We start from the raw sequence: 18145 nt of genomic DNA, 5'->3' as shown, positions 1-18145 counted from the left end.
AATGGATCTCAAAGTTTCCATATTATTACAAGCCAATTTCAAAAACCCATCTTGAAAGAGAAGCTGCAAAGCTTAATTTCACTTACAAGTTTGATACCTATAAGAATATAAGAATGTAGAAATAGCCATACTGGGTCAGACCAAAGGTCCATCGACCCAGTACCCTGTCTGCTGACAGTGACCAATGCCAGGTGTCCCAGAGGGAGTGAATCGAACAGGTAATGATCAAGTGATCTCTCTCCTGACATCCATCTCCACCCTCTGACAAACAGAGGCTAGGGACACCATTCCTTACCCATACTGGCTAATAGCCATTTATGGACTTAACTCCATGAATTTATCTAATTCTCTTTTAAACCCTGTTATAGTCCTAGCCTTCACAACTTCTTCAAGCAAGGAGTTCCACAGATTGACTATGTGCTGTGTGAAGAAGAACTTCCTTTTATTTGTTTTAAACCTGCTGCCCATTAGTTTCATATGATGGCCCCTAGTTCTTATATTATGGGAACAAGTAAATAACTTTTCCTTATTCACTTTCTCCACATCGCTCATGAGTTTATATACCTCTATCATATTCCCCCTTAGTCTCCTCTTTTCTAAGCTGAAAAGTCCCAGTTTCTTTAATCTCTCCTCATATGTGTTCCATTCCAACCTCTAATCATTTTAGTTGCCCTTCTCTGAACCTTTTCTAATGCCAGTATATCTATTTTTAGATGAGGAGACCACACCTGTACGCAGTATTCAAGATGTGGGTGTACATGGATTTATATAAGGGCAATAAGATATTCTCCGTCTTATTCTCTATCCCTTTTTTAATGATTCCTAACATCCTGTTTTCTTTTTTGACTGCCACTGCACACTGCGTGGACGTCTTCAGAGAACTATCCACAATGACTCCAAGATCTCTTTCCTGATTAGTTGTAGCTAAATTAGCTCCCCATCATATTATATATACAGTTGGGGTTATTTTTTCCAATGTGTATTACTTTATATTTATCCACATTAAATTTCATTTGCCATTTTGTTGCCTAGTCCCTTAGTTTGTTGAGATCTTTCTGAAGTTCTTCACAGCCTGCTTTGGTCTTAACTACCTTGAGCAGTTTAGTATCATCTGCAAACTTTGCCACCACACTGTTTACCCCTTTCTCCAGATCATTTATGAATAAGTTGAATAGGATGGGTCCTAGGACTGACCCTTGGGGAACACCACTAGTTACCCCTCTCCATTCTGAAAATTTACCATTTATTCCTACTCTTTTGTTTCTTGTCTTTTAACTAGTTCTCAGTCGATGAAAGGATCTTCCCTCTTATCCCAGGACAACTTAATTTACATAAGAGCCTTTGGTGAAGGACCTTGTCAAAGGTTTTCTGGAAATCTAAGTATACTATATCTACTGGATCCCCCTTGTCCACATGTTTGTTTACCCCTTCAAAGAACTCTAATAGATTAGTAAGACAGGATTTCCCTTTACATAAACCATGTTGATTTTCCCCCAACAAATTATGTTCTTCTATGTGTCTGACAATTCTCTGCCATTCTTGCGCAAGAATCTGCAGACAGTCCATGCTGCCCGCCCACACTTGCACAAGAAGATTTACAGTATGGCGTGGTAAGAGAGGTCTTCTTGCTCAAGAGCTATGCTCTTTTCTAACAGGTGTAAGCTCTCTTGCGGAGAAGCTCTTGCACAAGAGGGCAGTGTGGACAATTAGCAGGGGTTTCTTGCACAAGAAAGCCCTATAGCTAAAACAGCCATAAGAGCTTTCTTGCGCAAGAGAGCATCCACACTGCCATGGATGCCCTTGTGCAAAAGCACATCTCGTACATGGGAGTGTGGATGTTTTCTTGTGCAAGCCTTCTTGCATAAGAACCCTTGCGCAAGATATTCTTGCACAAGAAGCTGCAAGTGTAGACAAAGCCTCTGTGTCTGGCAATTTTATTCTTTACTATTGTTACAACTAATTTGCCCGGTACTGACGTTAGACTTACCAGTCTGTAATTGCCAGGATTCTCTCTAGAGCCCTTTTTAAATATTGGCATTACATTAGCTATCTTCCAGTCACTGTGTACAGAAGCTGATTTAAAGGATAGGTTACAAACCAGAGTTAATAGTTCCACAATTTCACATTTGCGTTCTTTCAGAACTCTTGGGGGAATGCCATCTGGTCCTGGTGACTTGTTACTGTTAAGTTTATCAATTAATTCCAAAACTTCCTCTAAAGACCCTTCAATCTGTGACAAGTCCTCAGATTTGACACCTACAAAGGATGGGTCAGGTTTGGGAATGTCCCTAACATCCTTAGCTGTTAAGACTGAATCAAATAATTCATTTAATTCTCTATAATAGAGGTTTAAACAAAGACATTAATTGGATTACCCGCTACATTCCACTTCTTAATGACATAAAAAGTCAAACACCAGGTACTTAAGAGTACTTAGAACCCTCTCTATCAGCTTCTTTAGCATGGACTCTCTAATTAACTATTCTTTTCCCATTTTTCCTCTTTTCCCTTCCCTCTCCATCCCGTCTCTTTCTCTGCTATTTATTTGGATCCTGGACCCCTTAAACTCCATTCATCCAAAAAAGTGGGCTGTGCCCATGAAAGCTCATGATGCCATCTACATTTTTGTTAGTCTCTAAGGTGCTGCAGGACTATTCTTTGTTTTTCAAGATTTTATATTTTATATGAATATTCATTTACGACGATAAAAGAAAAGGCTAGCTTAACTGCTATCTTCACTACCAAGTAGGGATGTGAAAGTATAACCATGGCTCATTAGTTAACCTTCACGGTTACATGCAGGCTCCTGGTATGTGCAAGGAGATAGCTTAAAAGTTGGCTCCCCATATGCCCTGGCTCCTGGGGAGCCGCCTGCCTCCTCACCATGTTGCTGCAGGTGGGATAAGTGGGAGCCAATGCAGCCAGCTCTGCACACACCCTGGCTCCTGGGGAGTCACCTGCCTGTCCTGCATGTAACCGAGTAAACATTGACATTTTCAGCAGTTACATGTTTACTTAATTCAATGCATTTTAACATCTCTGCTACCAAAACCAAACTTGAGGCCTCTCCTGTGTCCTATCCATCTGCAAACTCTCCATCTGCCCCACTGAACTGGTCTCTGCCCAGCTCCTTACCTTTATTGTCCCCATGTTCACACCCAACCTAACTCAGTCTTTCTTTGTCCAATGTCTTCTGCCCTCCCAATATAAGCATGTGCTAGTCTCCATCTTGAAAAAGAAATCCACAAAAGCAAAACACTTCTCCCTTTAAGCAACAAACAGAGGCAAGCTTTTCATTTCTGTTACCTTCACAGGTGACACCATCAGACAGAAACTGGTACCCAACAAAGCAGGAGCATACAACACTGGAGCCTGTGTCCCTACACTGCTGTGTGCAGGGACCGCCTCCTAAAAACAGATATGATATTTTTAAGAACAAAGTACACAATTTAGTTCATCACTAAAAATTCGGAAGATATCAACTACTTAATCTAGAGGAGTGCCCAGCAACATACTGGATGTTTTCCTAGTATGCTTCAAGAATTTGGGAAATATGGACCAATACTGAAGGAAATGTTCACACGTAAGGAGAAAGAAACTAGCTTTTTAAACATTAACCTTAAAATCAACCAACATCATAAATAATATACTATTATATTATATAACAGATACCATTGTGGGTAACTGTTGGCAAAATGTGACATTTTAATATCAACTACTATCTAATAAGAAAGGCTAGAAGGCAATAATGGGCTAAAATCAGACATTTGCCTAATGTAGATCCCTCAGGGAGGCCTGAGGGTAAGTTCCATTGCCTCACACATTTGAGCTCATCTGGGGGGGGGGAACAATAGAAATGATCCTTTAGAGGCTTTCAAACTTGTTTATAGTGTGGCTCTAATAAAGAGTGTCTAATGGACAACTCCCATCTGCAATTGGGCAACCCAATTCTCTTCCATCTAGTGAATAAGTTCCATCTGGCTAACTAGAGCAATTGCTTACATGGAAAAGTAACTCTGGGAAAATATAACATTAACACCTTTTAATGTGATTTATCAGCTTGAGTCAAGGAGGAGAGCCAGCTTTTTCTTTGGCAGGATAATGGAGCCAATGACTTAACATGTGTTTTCTGTTTCTAACACCTATGGAAAATAGGAGTCAAACAGGCTCGATGGTAAATCATTGCTTAACCAGCATAATATCTGTAGATGCCCTGGACACTGAAAATGGGTACATTTTCAAAACATTGTGTCCTACAGACACACCTGCATAAACAAACCATTTGGAGGAGTGTGTCTACCATGACATGCTGAAAGCTTATATTGCAATATCAGTCTATTAACTCAAACTTTTTTCTAATCCGAAGTGTGTTACTTTGTTCAGAAATTTTTGTAGAAAATAATAAAACTCTGATGTTTTAAGCTTTCAGATATGTGACGCACATGTGAAAGGCAGTAAATCAAAACAAGCAGATTATCCAAATCAAATGTTCCTTCCAAGAGGCACCACACACTTGGCGGGCACTCACAAGTCATTATTTATCTTATTTTCATTTCTCTTTCAATTTTCATGTCAATTATGTAGGTCAAACAAGAATTAGTTACGTCATTCAGATCTAATCATCTCAACCATACACAAAGAGAGAAATAGAATACACATGTTCTTCAAGCTCTAGAAGTGGAATGTCTGATGCCACTGGGCTCATTGTTATAGGTCTGAACACTTTGAAATAAAGGGTCAAATACGTTTGGATTTTCTGAAATTTAATTTCTGTTCTAGATAAAATGAACAGACCGGAACTTTATTCACTACCCATGTCAATCTACATTCCATTAAGATTGGAGGCTGGGACTTACAAAGGGTCCTAAGGAAGTTTGAAATTCCTCATCAATATTTCTAATTTAGGGTCAGATCCTCAGTGGCTGTAGGTTAGCATAGCTCCAATGAAGTCAATGGACCTATGGTGATTTAGAGCTGCTGAGCTTCTAGCCCATCATTTTAAAAAACTCTTTTGAAAAGTTTTTTGTTTTTTTCTAACGACAGGCCATGCAAAGTAAAGCATCAGCAGATTTAAAGTGATCCATTTCTAAAGGCAAGATTGTCTATTGTCCTGCATACCCACACTTCAAACAAGGAGTGTAAGCTGACCCATTAATTCCCTTCCTGGGTTACCAATAGCAGCAGCCAGAGTGTCAGGGTGAGCAGATAGTTAGAGGTGGGCAGGTAGTTAGAGGTGGGCAATGGACACAGCTGGTGCAAAGGAGAAAATTACTTGCATCTGGTAAGGTGCTGGAATAGATTGCTTCATCCTTACTCTTCCAGAGAATGGAAGCTGGTCTGCTACTGGCATGGGAGTTTGGTGCAGCCAGGGCTGGGGAAGGCAGACAGAGCCCTGTCCTCTCTGCTGAGGCCCTGCCCCCAATATGGGGAGGGGAGGAGGCGGGGCAGCATGCCGAGTGCAGGGGCACCTTCCCTCCCACCACGGGAAAGGGAAGAGTACGCACACCCCAGCCTCCTCGAAGCACCCTGTGCACCAGGGAGGGAAGAGGCTGCTTGGCCTGAGCTGGCCTGAACCTCCCCAACCTCCGGAGCACCAGGCAGGGAGGGAGGCACGCGTCCCCAGCTTCCCTGGCCTGGAGCAGCAGGGAGGGCAGGTGCTGAGGGCAGCAACACTCTGTACCCAAAATAACTACAGCAGGCATTGTGAGGGCAGAGTGTGGGCAGGCCATGCCGGGTGGTTTAGGAAGACTCTGCCTACCCCTACCTATGATACAGGATGCCCATGGCTACTGAGCAGTACAATTGCATGTTACCGAATAACAAGATTAGAAGGAAGTCGCAGTTTTAGCTCTAAGGGGGTCAGTGTAAGGTTTTTGTTGGTCTTTTAAAAGAAAGCTATTTTTCCTCAGCCCAGCAGACAAATAGCAAGAGGTTAAAAGTTCTTTTTGCCATGACTAAATTGTAGCCTATATTTTAAATAAAATATGTGTGTGTGTATAAAAAGTTTTGAGCCTACTACTGAGGGCAGCCATGTTGTTGGAGAAAGAGACAATAATTCTGCCCTTAGTCATGTACGAATAAGTCTCAATGAGCTCACTGGCAGCTCTATAATACACATTAAAGATCTATAAAACATGCACTTCCATAAAACTTAAGAGGGCTTGTACAAAATGTACATGTAAGACATTATGCTCCACAACTTTTAGAGAAGACCCAAACAGACCATCGACACAACCAAACAACTGTGCCTCACCACTCTTTCCCAGCTTATTAGCAAATATGAAAAGAAATGGGCCTTGAAATTTGCTGAGATTATGAGCCTCAGAAGAGGACTGATTACGGGTGTAAAGGTTATTGGTAGTAGCACCTTATCCTTCCATAGGGAGGTGTCAACAGTCTTCATCCATAACAGACCCACTATCTTCCTATCTATGTTCATGAGGAATCACAAGCCAAATCACATGTTGTCTGAAACTCCCCAAGGGTTTCCAAATTTGCTCATGCATGTACTACCGAAGGACAGAATATGGCCCAATGTAACAACTTGATTCCATAAGGGGCTGATGCTTTTCCTGAAAAGCCCTGAAAGCCCTCAATTGCCCCGATGTTAAAAGGAGTTGACATGCCTGTGACACTTTGTACCTCAAAGCAGCATCCTGGATTGCATGTACTGCCATTGTATGTGAAGTAATGAAGCACTGCTATATGTGTTACTGAAATATGTTGTAAGGTTGGGAAACGCTCACAGCCAGACTTTCAACTGCAAACAAGATGACCCCAGACAGTGATAATGGCCAGTGAAGAAGAATCAGCTATCCCGGAGACTACCCAGAGAAGGGCATGTATAGCATGGGGACAATATATAACAATGATCTTCCCAGCAGCTACAAGAAAGTATAAATTAGGGATGAGGAACCTCGGGCCTGGGGGCTGGATGCTGCCCCCGGCTTGCCTAGATCCGATCCCTGAGGCTCAGGACCCTCCCTCAGCATTGTGGATTCCACGCTGGTGCTCCAGCCCTTCCACTCCCCGCCATCCCACTGTGGGGCTAGAGCAAACAAAATCTATAGCCTGGGCCCTCCTAGGCTCTGGTGTGCGAGGGGAATGTGGGGAGTGTCTTGCTCCTTCTCAGTCAGGGACCACATCAGTGAGGGTTTTTATTTTTCCTTTTTGTTCCTCACTTGTGTGCAACCCCTGACTGATTTTTCTGTGGGTCAGTGGCCACCGACTCTAAAAAAGTTTCCCACTCTTGGTATAAATGAATGGCTGTGACATCATCACTTGGCCTCTCTTCCCCACAGCATCTCAACACCTGGAAGACCATCCGGAAGATAGAAGAACTGAAGAAGATTGGTCCCAGGCTGGAAAAGGAATCCAGCCTTTGTATTGAGAGACTGTACCATCTATTAAGGTGAGAGACTATTTAATTTGAATCTTGCTTAATCTGTTTAAGTGTAAATTCTCACTCTAAATTATTTTTTTATTTCTTAGCTAACTAATTCTGATTTCCATGCTGCTTCTTATAATCGCTTAAACTCTTTCTGTAGTTAATACATCTGTTTTATATTTTGATATTGTGTCTTTTGCTGAAGTTCTTGGAATCTCAGCTCAGATTACAAAGCCCAATTTATGTCTATTCCACACTGAGGGAGAGGCGCACTGAGCTTTACACTGTCAGGTGTCTGCAAAGGAAGATTGTACAATTCTGGCATGCAAGACTGGAGAGCCGAGGGAAGAACTGACTGAAACCTCTCAACTGATAGTTCATGAGTGGCTGCAAGATCGTTCATGTCATTGAACCGGGTATGTCCCTGCCTGTGGATGGCTGTGTAGTGCAATGCCTGTCAGAGGCTTGTAGCTTGATATTAGCTTATCAGTGTGAGGAACTGGCTGGTGGGTTTGGACAGCTCAGCAGCCCCACAGTACAAGTTACATCACAGGGAGCCTGTCAGAATGCCTTAAAAAAAAGACTTATGTTTACTGGTCCCTAAGGGACTACAAGTAAGTTCTCACCTTAATCAGACATTGGCTTAACATATCCAAAAGAACCTCATATTTTGTAAGATTTTCCTCCCGATAATCAAAGTAGCATTAAGGGAGGGTAGAAAAAACCTACCACTTCAGAGAGGATTCCCATGCCATTTGTATTTGCATATTACTGGGCTAAGCAAAATGGTTTGGGTGAACCTTGGATTTAAGTTTGCCAAGTTGTTTGTATTTACTGAAACAATCAAAACAAAAGTCCCTACATGGGAACAGTCAGTTAACTCACCTCTGCAGCGGTCATGAAGGTAAGGATCCTCTTGGTCTACTTCCTCATCTAAACTTTTAACTAAGAAGGTGAAATAGACATTAGAGAGAAAAGCAGTTTTCCTGACACAATAAAATGCTGTCTATCTAGGAAAAGATTTGGAGCAGGTATTTGTGGATACTTGCACAAAAAGATAATACTGAAGAGTTACTTATTCATTTTATGAAACAGAAAATAGTTTTTATTTGACACTTAATTCAAACGCATATGCACATGGAGTCCACTTGACAAATGAATGATAGATAATAAGATACCTAGTATAATTGCCCATTACACATGAAGCAAGATTTTCAAATTTGAAAAAGTTCCTAACATTAGGCTGCTATGTTCAAGTTTAACCTGATTTTCATCAAATGTGCTAAGCACTCTCATCTCCATTGACTTCATTTGCAGCTGAGTGCACTTAGCAGTTATGATGGAAGTTAAGCTAATTTTATTTTTTCATTTAGATTTTAATCTAAAATGAAACTTCACATTTAAAGGTGCCCAGTCAAACCTCTAGCTGTCCTTGGTGTCCATTTGAAAACAGCACAAGAAGAGTTGCAACACAAATCATTCAAAAGATAACACATACGTCACCTTCCCTGCATCCTACTATGACTTGAATTTGTTCTCTGACGTTTCAGCTGAATTTAGTGCGGGTATAATATACCTTGGTCTTTGTTAGGAACGTCGCTAATTGACCCTTCAGTGGCTTCTTGACCCTTGACACAGCAAGCTCTGAACACCTGCCCACACTGGTATCCTATCAGCTGGCTCTGCTCACAGCTCTGTCCTTGAACTTGGGCCATCTTTCCCAGCAAGCAACAGTAACAGCATTTCTGTCAAAACAAAAAACTGACAGTAAGAGAAATCCCTAGCCTTAGCAATAAGATTTTTGCCACTGACTTCAATGGGGCTAGGATTTCTGTCCCGTGTTTATAGAAAATGGGCAGCCAAAGTTTTCACACCCTGATGTTCAAAAGCCCTCCTGTGTTTCATTAGCTAGATCTCACAACATTTGTGTGGGTCTGAATCAGGCCCTCAAAGAGAAGGGATGGAAGCCAAATCCAAGCCCTAGAATCAATCCCCATGATCTTTCATGGGGTAGGATAGGAAGGCAAGAATGATCCATGTACAAATGTTGAAGTGACTTCCCCTCCCTCAAATGAACTGACCCAAATCTCCAGTTCTGAACAACACCAAACTGTGAGATTCCTCAAAACCCTAAATCCCATTTTAAGGCTTGAGCTCCACTTCTAATTTAAAACAGATTTTATTTGTCATAGTGAAGATGAAATAAACTATGTACTTGCCTGCCCTCCCACCTTACCCCCAAATTCTCACTTTAGAAAAGCAAATGGTCTTAAAATTAGCAGACCACAAAGACATGAAAGAAAGCACTATTCCATATAGACAAACTATGATTTAAAAGGTTCTAAAAAAGAAAAAAAATCCTTATATTGGAACATAACATTTTAACATAATAATATCACTTGTATATTGGTATCATCCAGATCCGGGTTTCTTAAACTGTGTTCCGTGGCGCACTGGTGGGCCGTGATGTGTTCTTCATAAAAAAAAATTATTGTTTGGCGTTTCTCCATTTAAAAATTTTAAGAAACCCTGGCCCAGATACCTCAACTGAGATAGGAGCTCCATTAGGCTAGCCACTGTACAAGTACATTCTTCCTGTCCCACAGAATTTACCGTCTAAATAAACAAGAAACAAAAGCTGAGGGAGGAAACAGAGGCAGGGAGCAGTAAAATGATGCAGTGGGTTAATGGTAAAACTGAGAACAAATTCTCCTAAGTTTCATCCAACCTCCTAAATGTCCACACATCTCTATATTAACTGTTTAAGAATGTCACCCCTTAAGAGACCAGTCCTGAAATGAGATCAGGTAGAGCCCAGTCATTCTAGGCATGATGTTCTACACTAAAAGAACAGAGGCATTAGAATCCATTGCAGGACAGAACAAAGAAAAATAGGATTAATTCAAAACAAACTGCTATGTTGATTTTGTTTTAGTCTGAGTTGAACAAACATTGCCACATTGCTTAATTTTCTCCCCTGCTGCTAGAATGCAAAGGTGAAATTTGGTTCACTGCAACCAGCGTCTGCCAACTACTGCTGTGAAGTAAAAGGCAGATTAAAATTTTTACTTTAGAAATTATTTTTATAATTGTTTTTCAGCTCAAAGGAAATAGCCTGAACCATTTAAAAATTAAATAAAAACACAGCTGGAACATAAAATAACTACTCATTATGGAAGTTAATGGCCTAAATCCCTTGTGTAGTTTCAAGAAGCCATTTCAAACAAAAAACTCAAAATAGTACATTTCTCCCAAACACCTCTGAGATACGTGCCGGCTACCTCCTCTCCTCAACCATGTACATAATTGTACGTGTATTTTTTCCTTTTATACTGTAGTGAAGAATTAATTCCTTTAAAGTCTGGAGCAGCATAAGGATAAAACAAAGAGATCAACTTTTCCTTTTCTCCCTCCCTTTCTTCACCTTTGGAAGAGCAAGATACTCATAAATATCCTACCTTGTGCTTCATCTTTTTATGTTAAATGCCTGAGCCTTATTCTCAACGTATCTCATCATTTCCATCTTCTTTTCTGAGTAACTTTAGATATAGGGAGTTGTTGAAACTTCTGATGAGTCTTCGTATTTGTCATAGATTCACTCTACTTAATACCTTGTACCATAGGCGCTTACCCGCACCACCTGGCACATTTCCTGATCACACGGCCACAGTCCCTGGCAGCAGAGCCCAAGTAGGAAGTAAAAGCTGCCTTCCTAGCCAAGCTCTCTCAGGTAGCTGCTGGATTGCAAAGCTGCAACCAAGAGGGGCTGCTGTTAGAACCAATTTCTACCCAATCCCTACCCAGGCTCCCACTCAGTGGGGAAAGCAGCAGAATGTGCCACAAGTGGGAGAGTGTTCCCCTTGCAGGTAATGTAGGGCAGGATGAGTGTGGTAGTCCTGGACTGGGCACAGGGGGCAAAGGCCACACTTCACATCTCCTTTAAATTATGTCCCCTCCCCAGTATGGGGAGGCACCACTATGGTGGGGTACTCTCAGGGTACAAGGCAGTGCAGGGTTGGACTGGGGCCTGGGAAGGAGCAGGGGTGGAGTATCTCCTAGAAAGCTGGTTCCATGTGCCTTATATTTTCCAGGAGCATATGATTTCAAAAGCATTTAGACCTCTGTCTATATACTGGGTGGATTTCCGGACTTCACATCTGTATGTTAAGGTGAAAATTATATTTAAGATGAAGATTCACAGTTTAGTCTTTAAGTTGTAGATTTTTTTTAATGATCAAATTCTTTTGTTTAAGCTGGTGAATGAATTCAGCTGCCACCATGCCACTTCCCAACATTATTTCCTTATGGATAGCCTCACTTACTTTCACATTACTGCTAAGCCATGTCAACTGACTCACTGCTTATATTCAAAAATTATTTTTGAGTTGTGAGTTGCTGGGGTTCTCATTAGATTTGTTTCATAATTGATTAATCCCACCTTTCTTGCAATGATGGACAGTCTTTCAGTTTTTATTTGCATGTGGTAGAGCTGTCCCTTAGCAGAGCAATAGTATCACCAAAATCTGCATCTTCTAGTGGACTGTTGCTAACTATGTGATGCCTGTGCTGTATCCATTTACACTTTTTCCTCATAAGAAGTTAATGGCAATCTGAACAGGAGAGGAAATAGAATGAATCTTTGTTTGACACCAGTGTTTATGTTAAACTATTTCTTATGCCTGTGTTTAACTGTGCATTCTTCACCTTGCCATAAAGCTTTAATGTTACTATTTTGTTGGCACACCTTTCCACTTCAAGATTTCCAGAGTGAAATAGGATGGAGGCTGTCAGGTGTTTTCTTAATATATATTAAGTTTATAAATATTTTTTCTCCATTTGATGCTCTCTTCAAAGAGCATGTTTAGGATGAAAATCCAGTTGATTCCTGATCTTCCAAAGCAAAATCCAGCTCATCTTCCATTAGTTTTGCCTGACCTGCTTCCTTTATTCTACTTAAGACGATACCTCAGGAGATTTACCGAAAGAAACGTAATACCTCATCAGTTATTGTAGTTGCTTCAAATCATAGAAATGTAAGACTGGAAGGGCCTCAGTTTACTTCATCCCCTCACAATGAAACCAGGGATGACCATCTAGGACATCTTAGGTCACCTTCCTTTGGAATTTTGACTTGAATACCATTTTCCCGCTTTTCCAGAGGCTATTCCTGGAACCATGCTTTGATGAAGAGTTTGAGGACTTTACTGACAGTCTCATCACAAGTTTTCAACACTTCCTCCATGACTCTGTCTTCACTTGCACTTTTCCCCGCGTTTCAACTTTTTAAAGCATCTTTCACTTTGGTTTTAATGTTAGATGTTACAATGTCTATTTCCATGTGTTTAATATACTTGTCAAAATCAATAGTTTCTTGGGACATTGTTATATTTAGCACTCCTTAAAAGTGTTCTTCCCATGACCCTGTTCTGCTATTAGGGTCTTTCCTTCTTTGTTTACCTTAATAGGCTCCTGCTGATGTAAACTTGTTAGGCAGAATCTTAACAGAAGTTTTTTACTATTGCCTCTTTTAGCAACCACTTGAATTTCTTTGGTGATGTTATCCATATATTTCCTCTTGGCCTTTTTGCAATTTACAGCATTATCTTTTGTTTTATACAGCACTTTTGCTGCTTCTTTTTATGGTAAGAGTAATGATTAGCTTTTGCTTGTTTTCTTTCCTTAGAAGAAAAATTTACATGTATGTATTCTACTTCATGCTTCATCTTTTATGTATACAATTTCACTACATCACAGTAGAATCCCTATTTTACTAACTAATTGGGAACTGAGCAATTCATAAAATTGAACATCTCAATATTACATTAGTAGATGCCATGCATAAATTAAAGTATAGTGCACTGTATCATTCTCTTCTCATCCTTCAAATCACTACATAGTGATTTCAAATGCACTCAAGGCATTGGAATGTGAACTTATGATAACTTTCTCTTCATCAATATCACTTTTGTTATGTGGCGAGTGACCACACATCCCCTTTTTAAAGGGACAGTTCCTTATTTAAGCCTTCCTGCAGTTGTCCTGACTTTTTCTTTAAAATGGGCAAATTGACCCATAATTTCTGTCTTCCCTCCATCAGTACTGTATAGGGATATTAAATTTCAATTTATCAGCTAATCGAATAGTTGACAAGGGGGTGTTCGCTATCTCACTACACCTCTGCCTTTGAAATGTACAAGAGCAACCTGCGGCTCTTGTATATTTCAAAGGGAGAGGAACAGCAATTGGGACCCTGCGCGAGCGGGGACTGATTTGGTCTCCGCTCACACAGGTTCCCTGCTGTGCCTCTTCCTTTGAAATGTAGAAGAGCCATGGGTGGTTCTTGTACATTTCAAAAGGAGAGGCACAGCAATCGGGACCCCGCATGAGCAGGGACTGCAATGGTCTCCACTCACACCACTTCCCTGCTGCTCCTCTCTCTTCCCTGTCCTCCCACCCTACCCCCACCACAGAGACAGTGCTGGGGGGAACTGGCTTTTAAGCGGGCTCCTCCCAGCACCAGCTCTTGCTCCCCCTGCTTTGGTGCCTCTGATACAGAGGCAGGGGTGGGTGGGGGGTAGCAACTAGTCAAGTAGTGACTTGACTACCCAATAACCCTATGCTTATCAGGTAGTCAACTAGTTACTTACTTCCCTTGTACTGTGGGTCCTGCTGCTAGCTGGATCCCTGTTTGCCTACCAGCAGTGATTGGGAGAAGTGGTCCAGTGGTCAGTGATGGGGCTGGGGGTGCAAGGCTGGAAACAGGGCAAAGATGCAGTACATTGGCTGGGCCACTCCCCCGGCTGGTCTGTCAGCACAGCCACTGCTGTGTATGGGCTCTTGGACAACAGGGCTTCGCCTCCTGTCTTGTTTCCAGCTTGTACTGGCTGCACTCTGCAGTGAATGCACCAGGGAGCAACCAATTACATGCCACCTTTGCTGCCCTCCCATCAGCCCTTTACTTTCTCCTCACTATCCTCTCCCTGCTCTGCACCTTTGCTCCTCTAGCCCCACCGCTCCCCCATATCTCTAGGAGCGGGGAGCATCCTGCTCTCACCAACAGCCTGATAAGCAGGCTCCTTCTTTCTCCCATTGCTTCTGAATGGGCCAGTGCCCTTTGCAAGCCCAAGACCCTCTGGCCTAGAGTGCTGGCCAGGAGGAGCTGAGTCCAGCATGTGCCAAAGCCCCACACAGAGCTGGCAAGGTGAAGCCTCTCCACTACTTAGCTAAGCCCTGGAGTGGGATGGAGGAAGAGAAGAGAGAAAAAGCAATTTCCAGCCTTTTCTCTCCCCAAACCTGGAGGCTCCACAGCAGCCCCCAAGGCAGGGGCTTAGCACCCTCTTCACACACAAGGGAGCATGAGGCTGCTCTACCACTGAAGCACTGTCCTCTGATAAGCCACCTCTCTGGAAAGGTTCACTGAGATGCCTGCAGTCAGGTTTCCCAGGTCCATAACCAGGAGACAGGAGACAGCTGGGTTATGTCAGGGGCTAGCAGCAGCTTGGAGGTGTTCGCTGCCACAAGGGAAGGGGGGGGGGAGAGAAATGAGCTCTGCAAAGACATAAACCAGATCATCCCTTCCTGCCTTCCTCCTCCCCTGCAGCTGGGAGCAGCTCCCCTCACTTCCCTCCCACAAAGTGCTGAAAAATTGCTGCTGACCACATTGTGGTTTAAGCCCTGATAGAAATATGGGGGAGCGGGGTTATGACTCTGCATCCCCCCCATGCGTTGCCTTGGAGAGGTGGGTCTGTTCTGGGGGCCTAGCCAGGCATGGAGAGTGGAGAGCTGGATCAGCTGGTCAAGCCTTCTTGTAAGAGAGGTGTATGAAAGTGTGTGTAGGTGCATCTAGATTGGCAAGATTGAATTGTGCAAGAGTACTGACTTTGTAATGTACAAAATCAGTGCTTCTTGCGCAAATACTTTGACGTTCCCGCTCAGGGATAAGCACTCTTGCACGAGAATACTTGCACAAGAGGGCCAGTGTAGACAGGCACCTTAATTTTTTGCGCAAGAAAGCCCGATGGCTAAAATGGCCATTGGAGCTTTCTTGCACAAAAGCGCGTCTAGATTGGCACGGATGCGTTTGCGCAAAAGCACTTTTTGCGCGAAAGCATCCTTGCCAATCTAGACGCTCTTTTGCGGAAATACTTTTAACGAAAAAACATTCAATTTCTCATAAAATGGGGATAACAACTCACAGAGGCACCAAAGAGACTATTTTAATGAGTGTTCATAAATCCCTCTGGGGTCCTCAAGTTCAAGGCACTAAATAAGTATTATCATCAGATAAGTGCCAGTGAAAACTTTCCCATACTATTTTGTCTAAGTACTTCCATCTATTCAGAAAGGAGCTTGAACACTTGTTAGTTTGAAAGTACAGTTCCGGCTGCTTGTCAGTTCACTTGTTGACCTCTTTGAAGAACTGCATTCAGGGGTGCCATCTGTGCCAGACCTCTGTTGTAATATGGAGAACTCCTAGGGACTTGGTGGAGACTCTCTCTTCATTTAATGCAAAGTGCCAAATATAGCAATCTAATTGTAATACTCTCTTTCACTGCCTCTAGACCAATCTGGATCCTACATGCACTAATGACCTTTCAGGAGGATGGAGGGCATTGCTATACCCCTGATTCATATGTGGGCTCAAGACTAGTCCCAGTCCCAGTCCAGGTTTATTCTTTTATAACAAGATTTCAAACAAACCAACAAACAGAACACAGTCCTAAATCAATATCCATCCCCAAGCTTCAGGGTCACCCCACCCAAGGCCTCTGGCTCTCCAGCCCCTGGCAGCTTCCTAGCCTCTCTCAGCTCTGCTCCCATCTTGGAGCAGCAGCCAAAGGCTTGTTTCCCTGAGTCTCTAGCCCCACTTGCTGCAGGGACCCACCAAAGGAGTTAGGCCCACTTCAGTGTAGCCTTTGTTGCCTAGGGCTTAGCCTGTCCTAGCAGCTTACTAGCAGTCCTTTTTAGGCTCAAGAGTAACCAGTGCTCTTTAACTGGCTGGACAGGGTTCACCTTTTTTGGTCCAAAAGAGCTGAGCTCAGCTGATTCACAAAGACCAGATATCTTTTGACAAGCGAGGCCAACAGCTACTGCAGGCTCTAGAGCAAAGTGTGAAGGGGGCAGTTCCACTCACCCCTGAAGGGGCGAGGCCAATGGCAGAAGGGGCAAGATCGATGGCAGTCAGCCCTTAGTGCCACCCAGACCAAGGTGTGGCCCCTCCCCCAGCCATCAGAGACACATGGAGCACCAGCTCCCACAGCAATTCAAAGGAGCCTGGAGCTACCAGCCACTGCTGCTGCTGCTTCTGCAACAGCAGAGGCAGCTGGGAGCTCCAGGCCCCTTTGAATCTCTGGGCTCCAGGGCCGTTACCTTCTTTGCTCCACCACTGTCAGTGGGCCTGCACGTGATAGCAACCCAATGAATTTTTAACTATACTTAAATGTTTGTACCCATGCTTTGCTACTATAGACATGGAAGTCAAAACAATCTGTAGATCTGCCCTCGTTTGCAGAAGCTATCAACAGCCCCATCAACACTTCAGTGCAAGAAAATACTGACAACCCATGAGATATTGTTACTGCCTGCAGTAAGACATTCATTCTCCCGCCCTCCCGGCCCCAATCTCTGATTCCACTTCTCTCGGTTGCTGGATCTCACTTCCATCCATCATCAAGGAGAAAACAACAACAGGGAAGTGAGCAGTTCAGAGGAAAAGCAGAGGTCCTGGTGTTGAAGGAGCAATGACTGGACCCAGAGCGAGTCTATGCTGTGAAGCAAGCCAGAGTGGGAAAATAGGGTCACCTCCCACTGGTGAAAATCCTCTTTAGAAACAACACTTGTAATCATTAAAGGAGAAGATTCGTTCTGAAGAAAGACATGAGCTAGAGTGTAAACAGGAAAGCGGCAACTGGGCAAGATAAGCATTTTCATCCTGGGTACAGAACGATGACAACCCTTAGGGCATGTCTACTCTAGGAAATTATTTTAAAAAAAACTTATTTTGAAATAACAACTCCCAAAATAACTATTTAGAAATAGTGTGTCCACACTACAGAGAAGCCTAGAAATTAGTCTGAGGCAGGCTCCCTTACTGTGAATGTGCTGTCTTGACTTAGAGACCCAGGATGCTCTGGGGAGAAATTACGTTAAATGACTCTGAGGAGTAGTTATTTCAAAACAGCAGCATTGGGCATCCTCACTACCTCTATTTCAAAGTAACTCCCTAGTGTAGACCAGGGCTTATTTGTCCTCAGAACTCTGGTGATGCTTCAGTTTAAGAATAAATCAAATTCATTTTGTCTAGAATAAACAACAACAACAGTTAATAGAGGTGCTGAAATCTCACCTTAGTGAATTTGGCTTCACAAGTGGAGTTATCATCATGTGATTCACATTCTTCATGTTCATTGGCCATGTTAATGCCGATGGAACAGTAGTGTTCCTCCAGCTTATTACTGCAGCACTGCTCCTGGACTATGCTGTCAATTTAAATGAAGAAAGACCAAAAGGGTAAAAAAGTGTACTTAGAACAAAACCATATACATCTGTAACTGCTACTAATGATGCCCCAATTAGTATTTGTATTGTGTTTTAGTGGGGAAATGTTTATTATTGAACAAACATTTTCATGTTTATTTTTTAAAGTAGCTCAGAGACTTTATAGGTTCAGTCAGAAAAAGTGTCTAAGAGATACTGCAAAACTTTTCAATTCTGTTCACGTTTTCAACCCTCAGATTCATGGTCCATAAATGCTTTGTT

At 42.6% G+C, this 18145-nt stretch overlaps 1 protein-coding gene across 2 annotated transcripts in view; it reads right to left on the bottom strand.

The window, feature by feature from the left end:
* Positions 1-18145, bottom strand: part of FBLN1 (fibulin 1) — a 114809-nt gene that overhangs the window by 75640 nt on the left and 21024 nt on the right. For both annotated transcript variants that reach the window (XM_006127755.4, XM_006127754.4), the window contains exons 3-6: positions 17733-17865; positions 8964-9132; positions 8273-8332; positions 3307-3408 (exon numbers count right to left, since the gene is read on the bottom strand). In XM_006127755.4, the coding sequence (XP_006127817.1) occupies positions 3307-3408; positions 8273-8332; positions 8964-9132; positions 17733-17865 (464 nt within the window). The remainder of the gene's footprint in view (positions 1-3306; positions 3409-8272; positions 8333-8963; positions 9133-17732; positions 17866-18145) is intronic.

The sequence above is a fragment of the Pelodiscus sinensis genome, chromosome 1 (assembly GCF_049634645.1).
Source record: "Pelodiscus sinensis isolate JC-2024 chromosome 1, ASM4963464v1, whole genome shotgun sequence".
Taxonomy (NCBI): domain Eukaryota; kingdom Metazoa; phylum Chordata; order Testudines; family Trionychidae; genus Pelodiscus; species Pelodiscus sinensis.
This window is presented reverse-complemented; position numbering and strand designations above follow the sequence as displayed.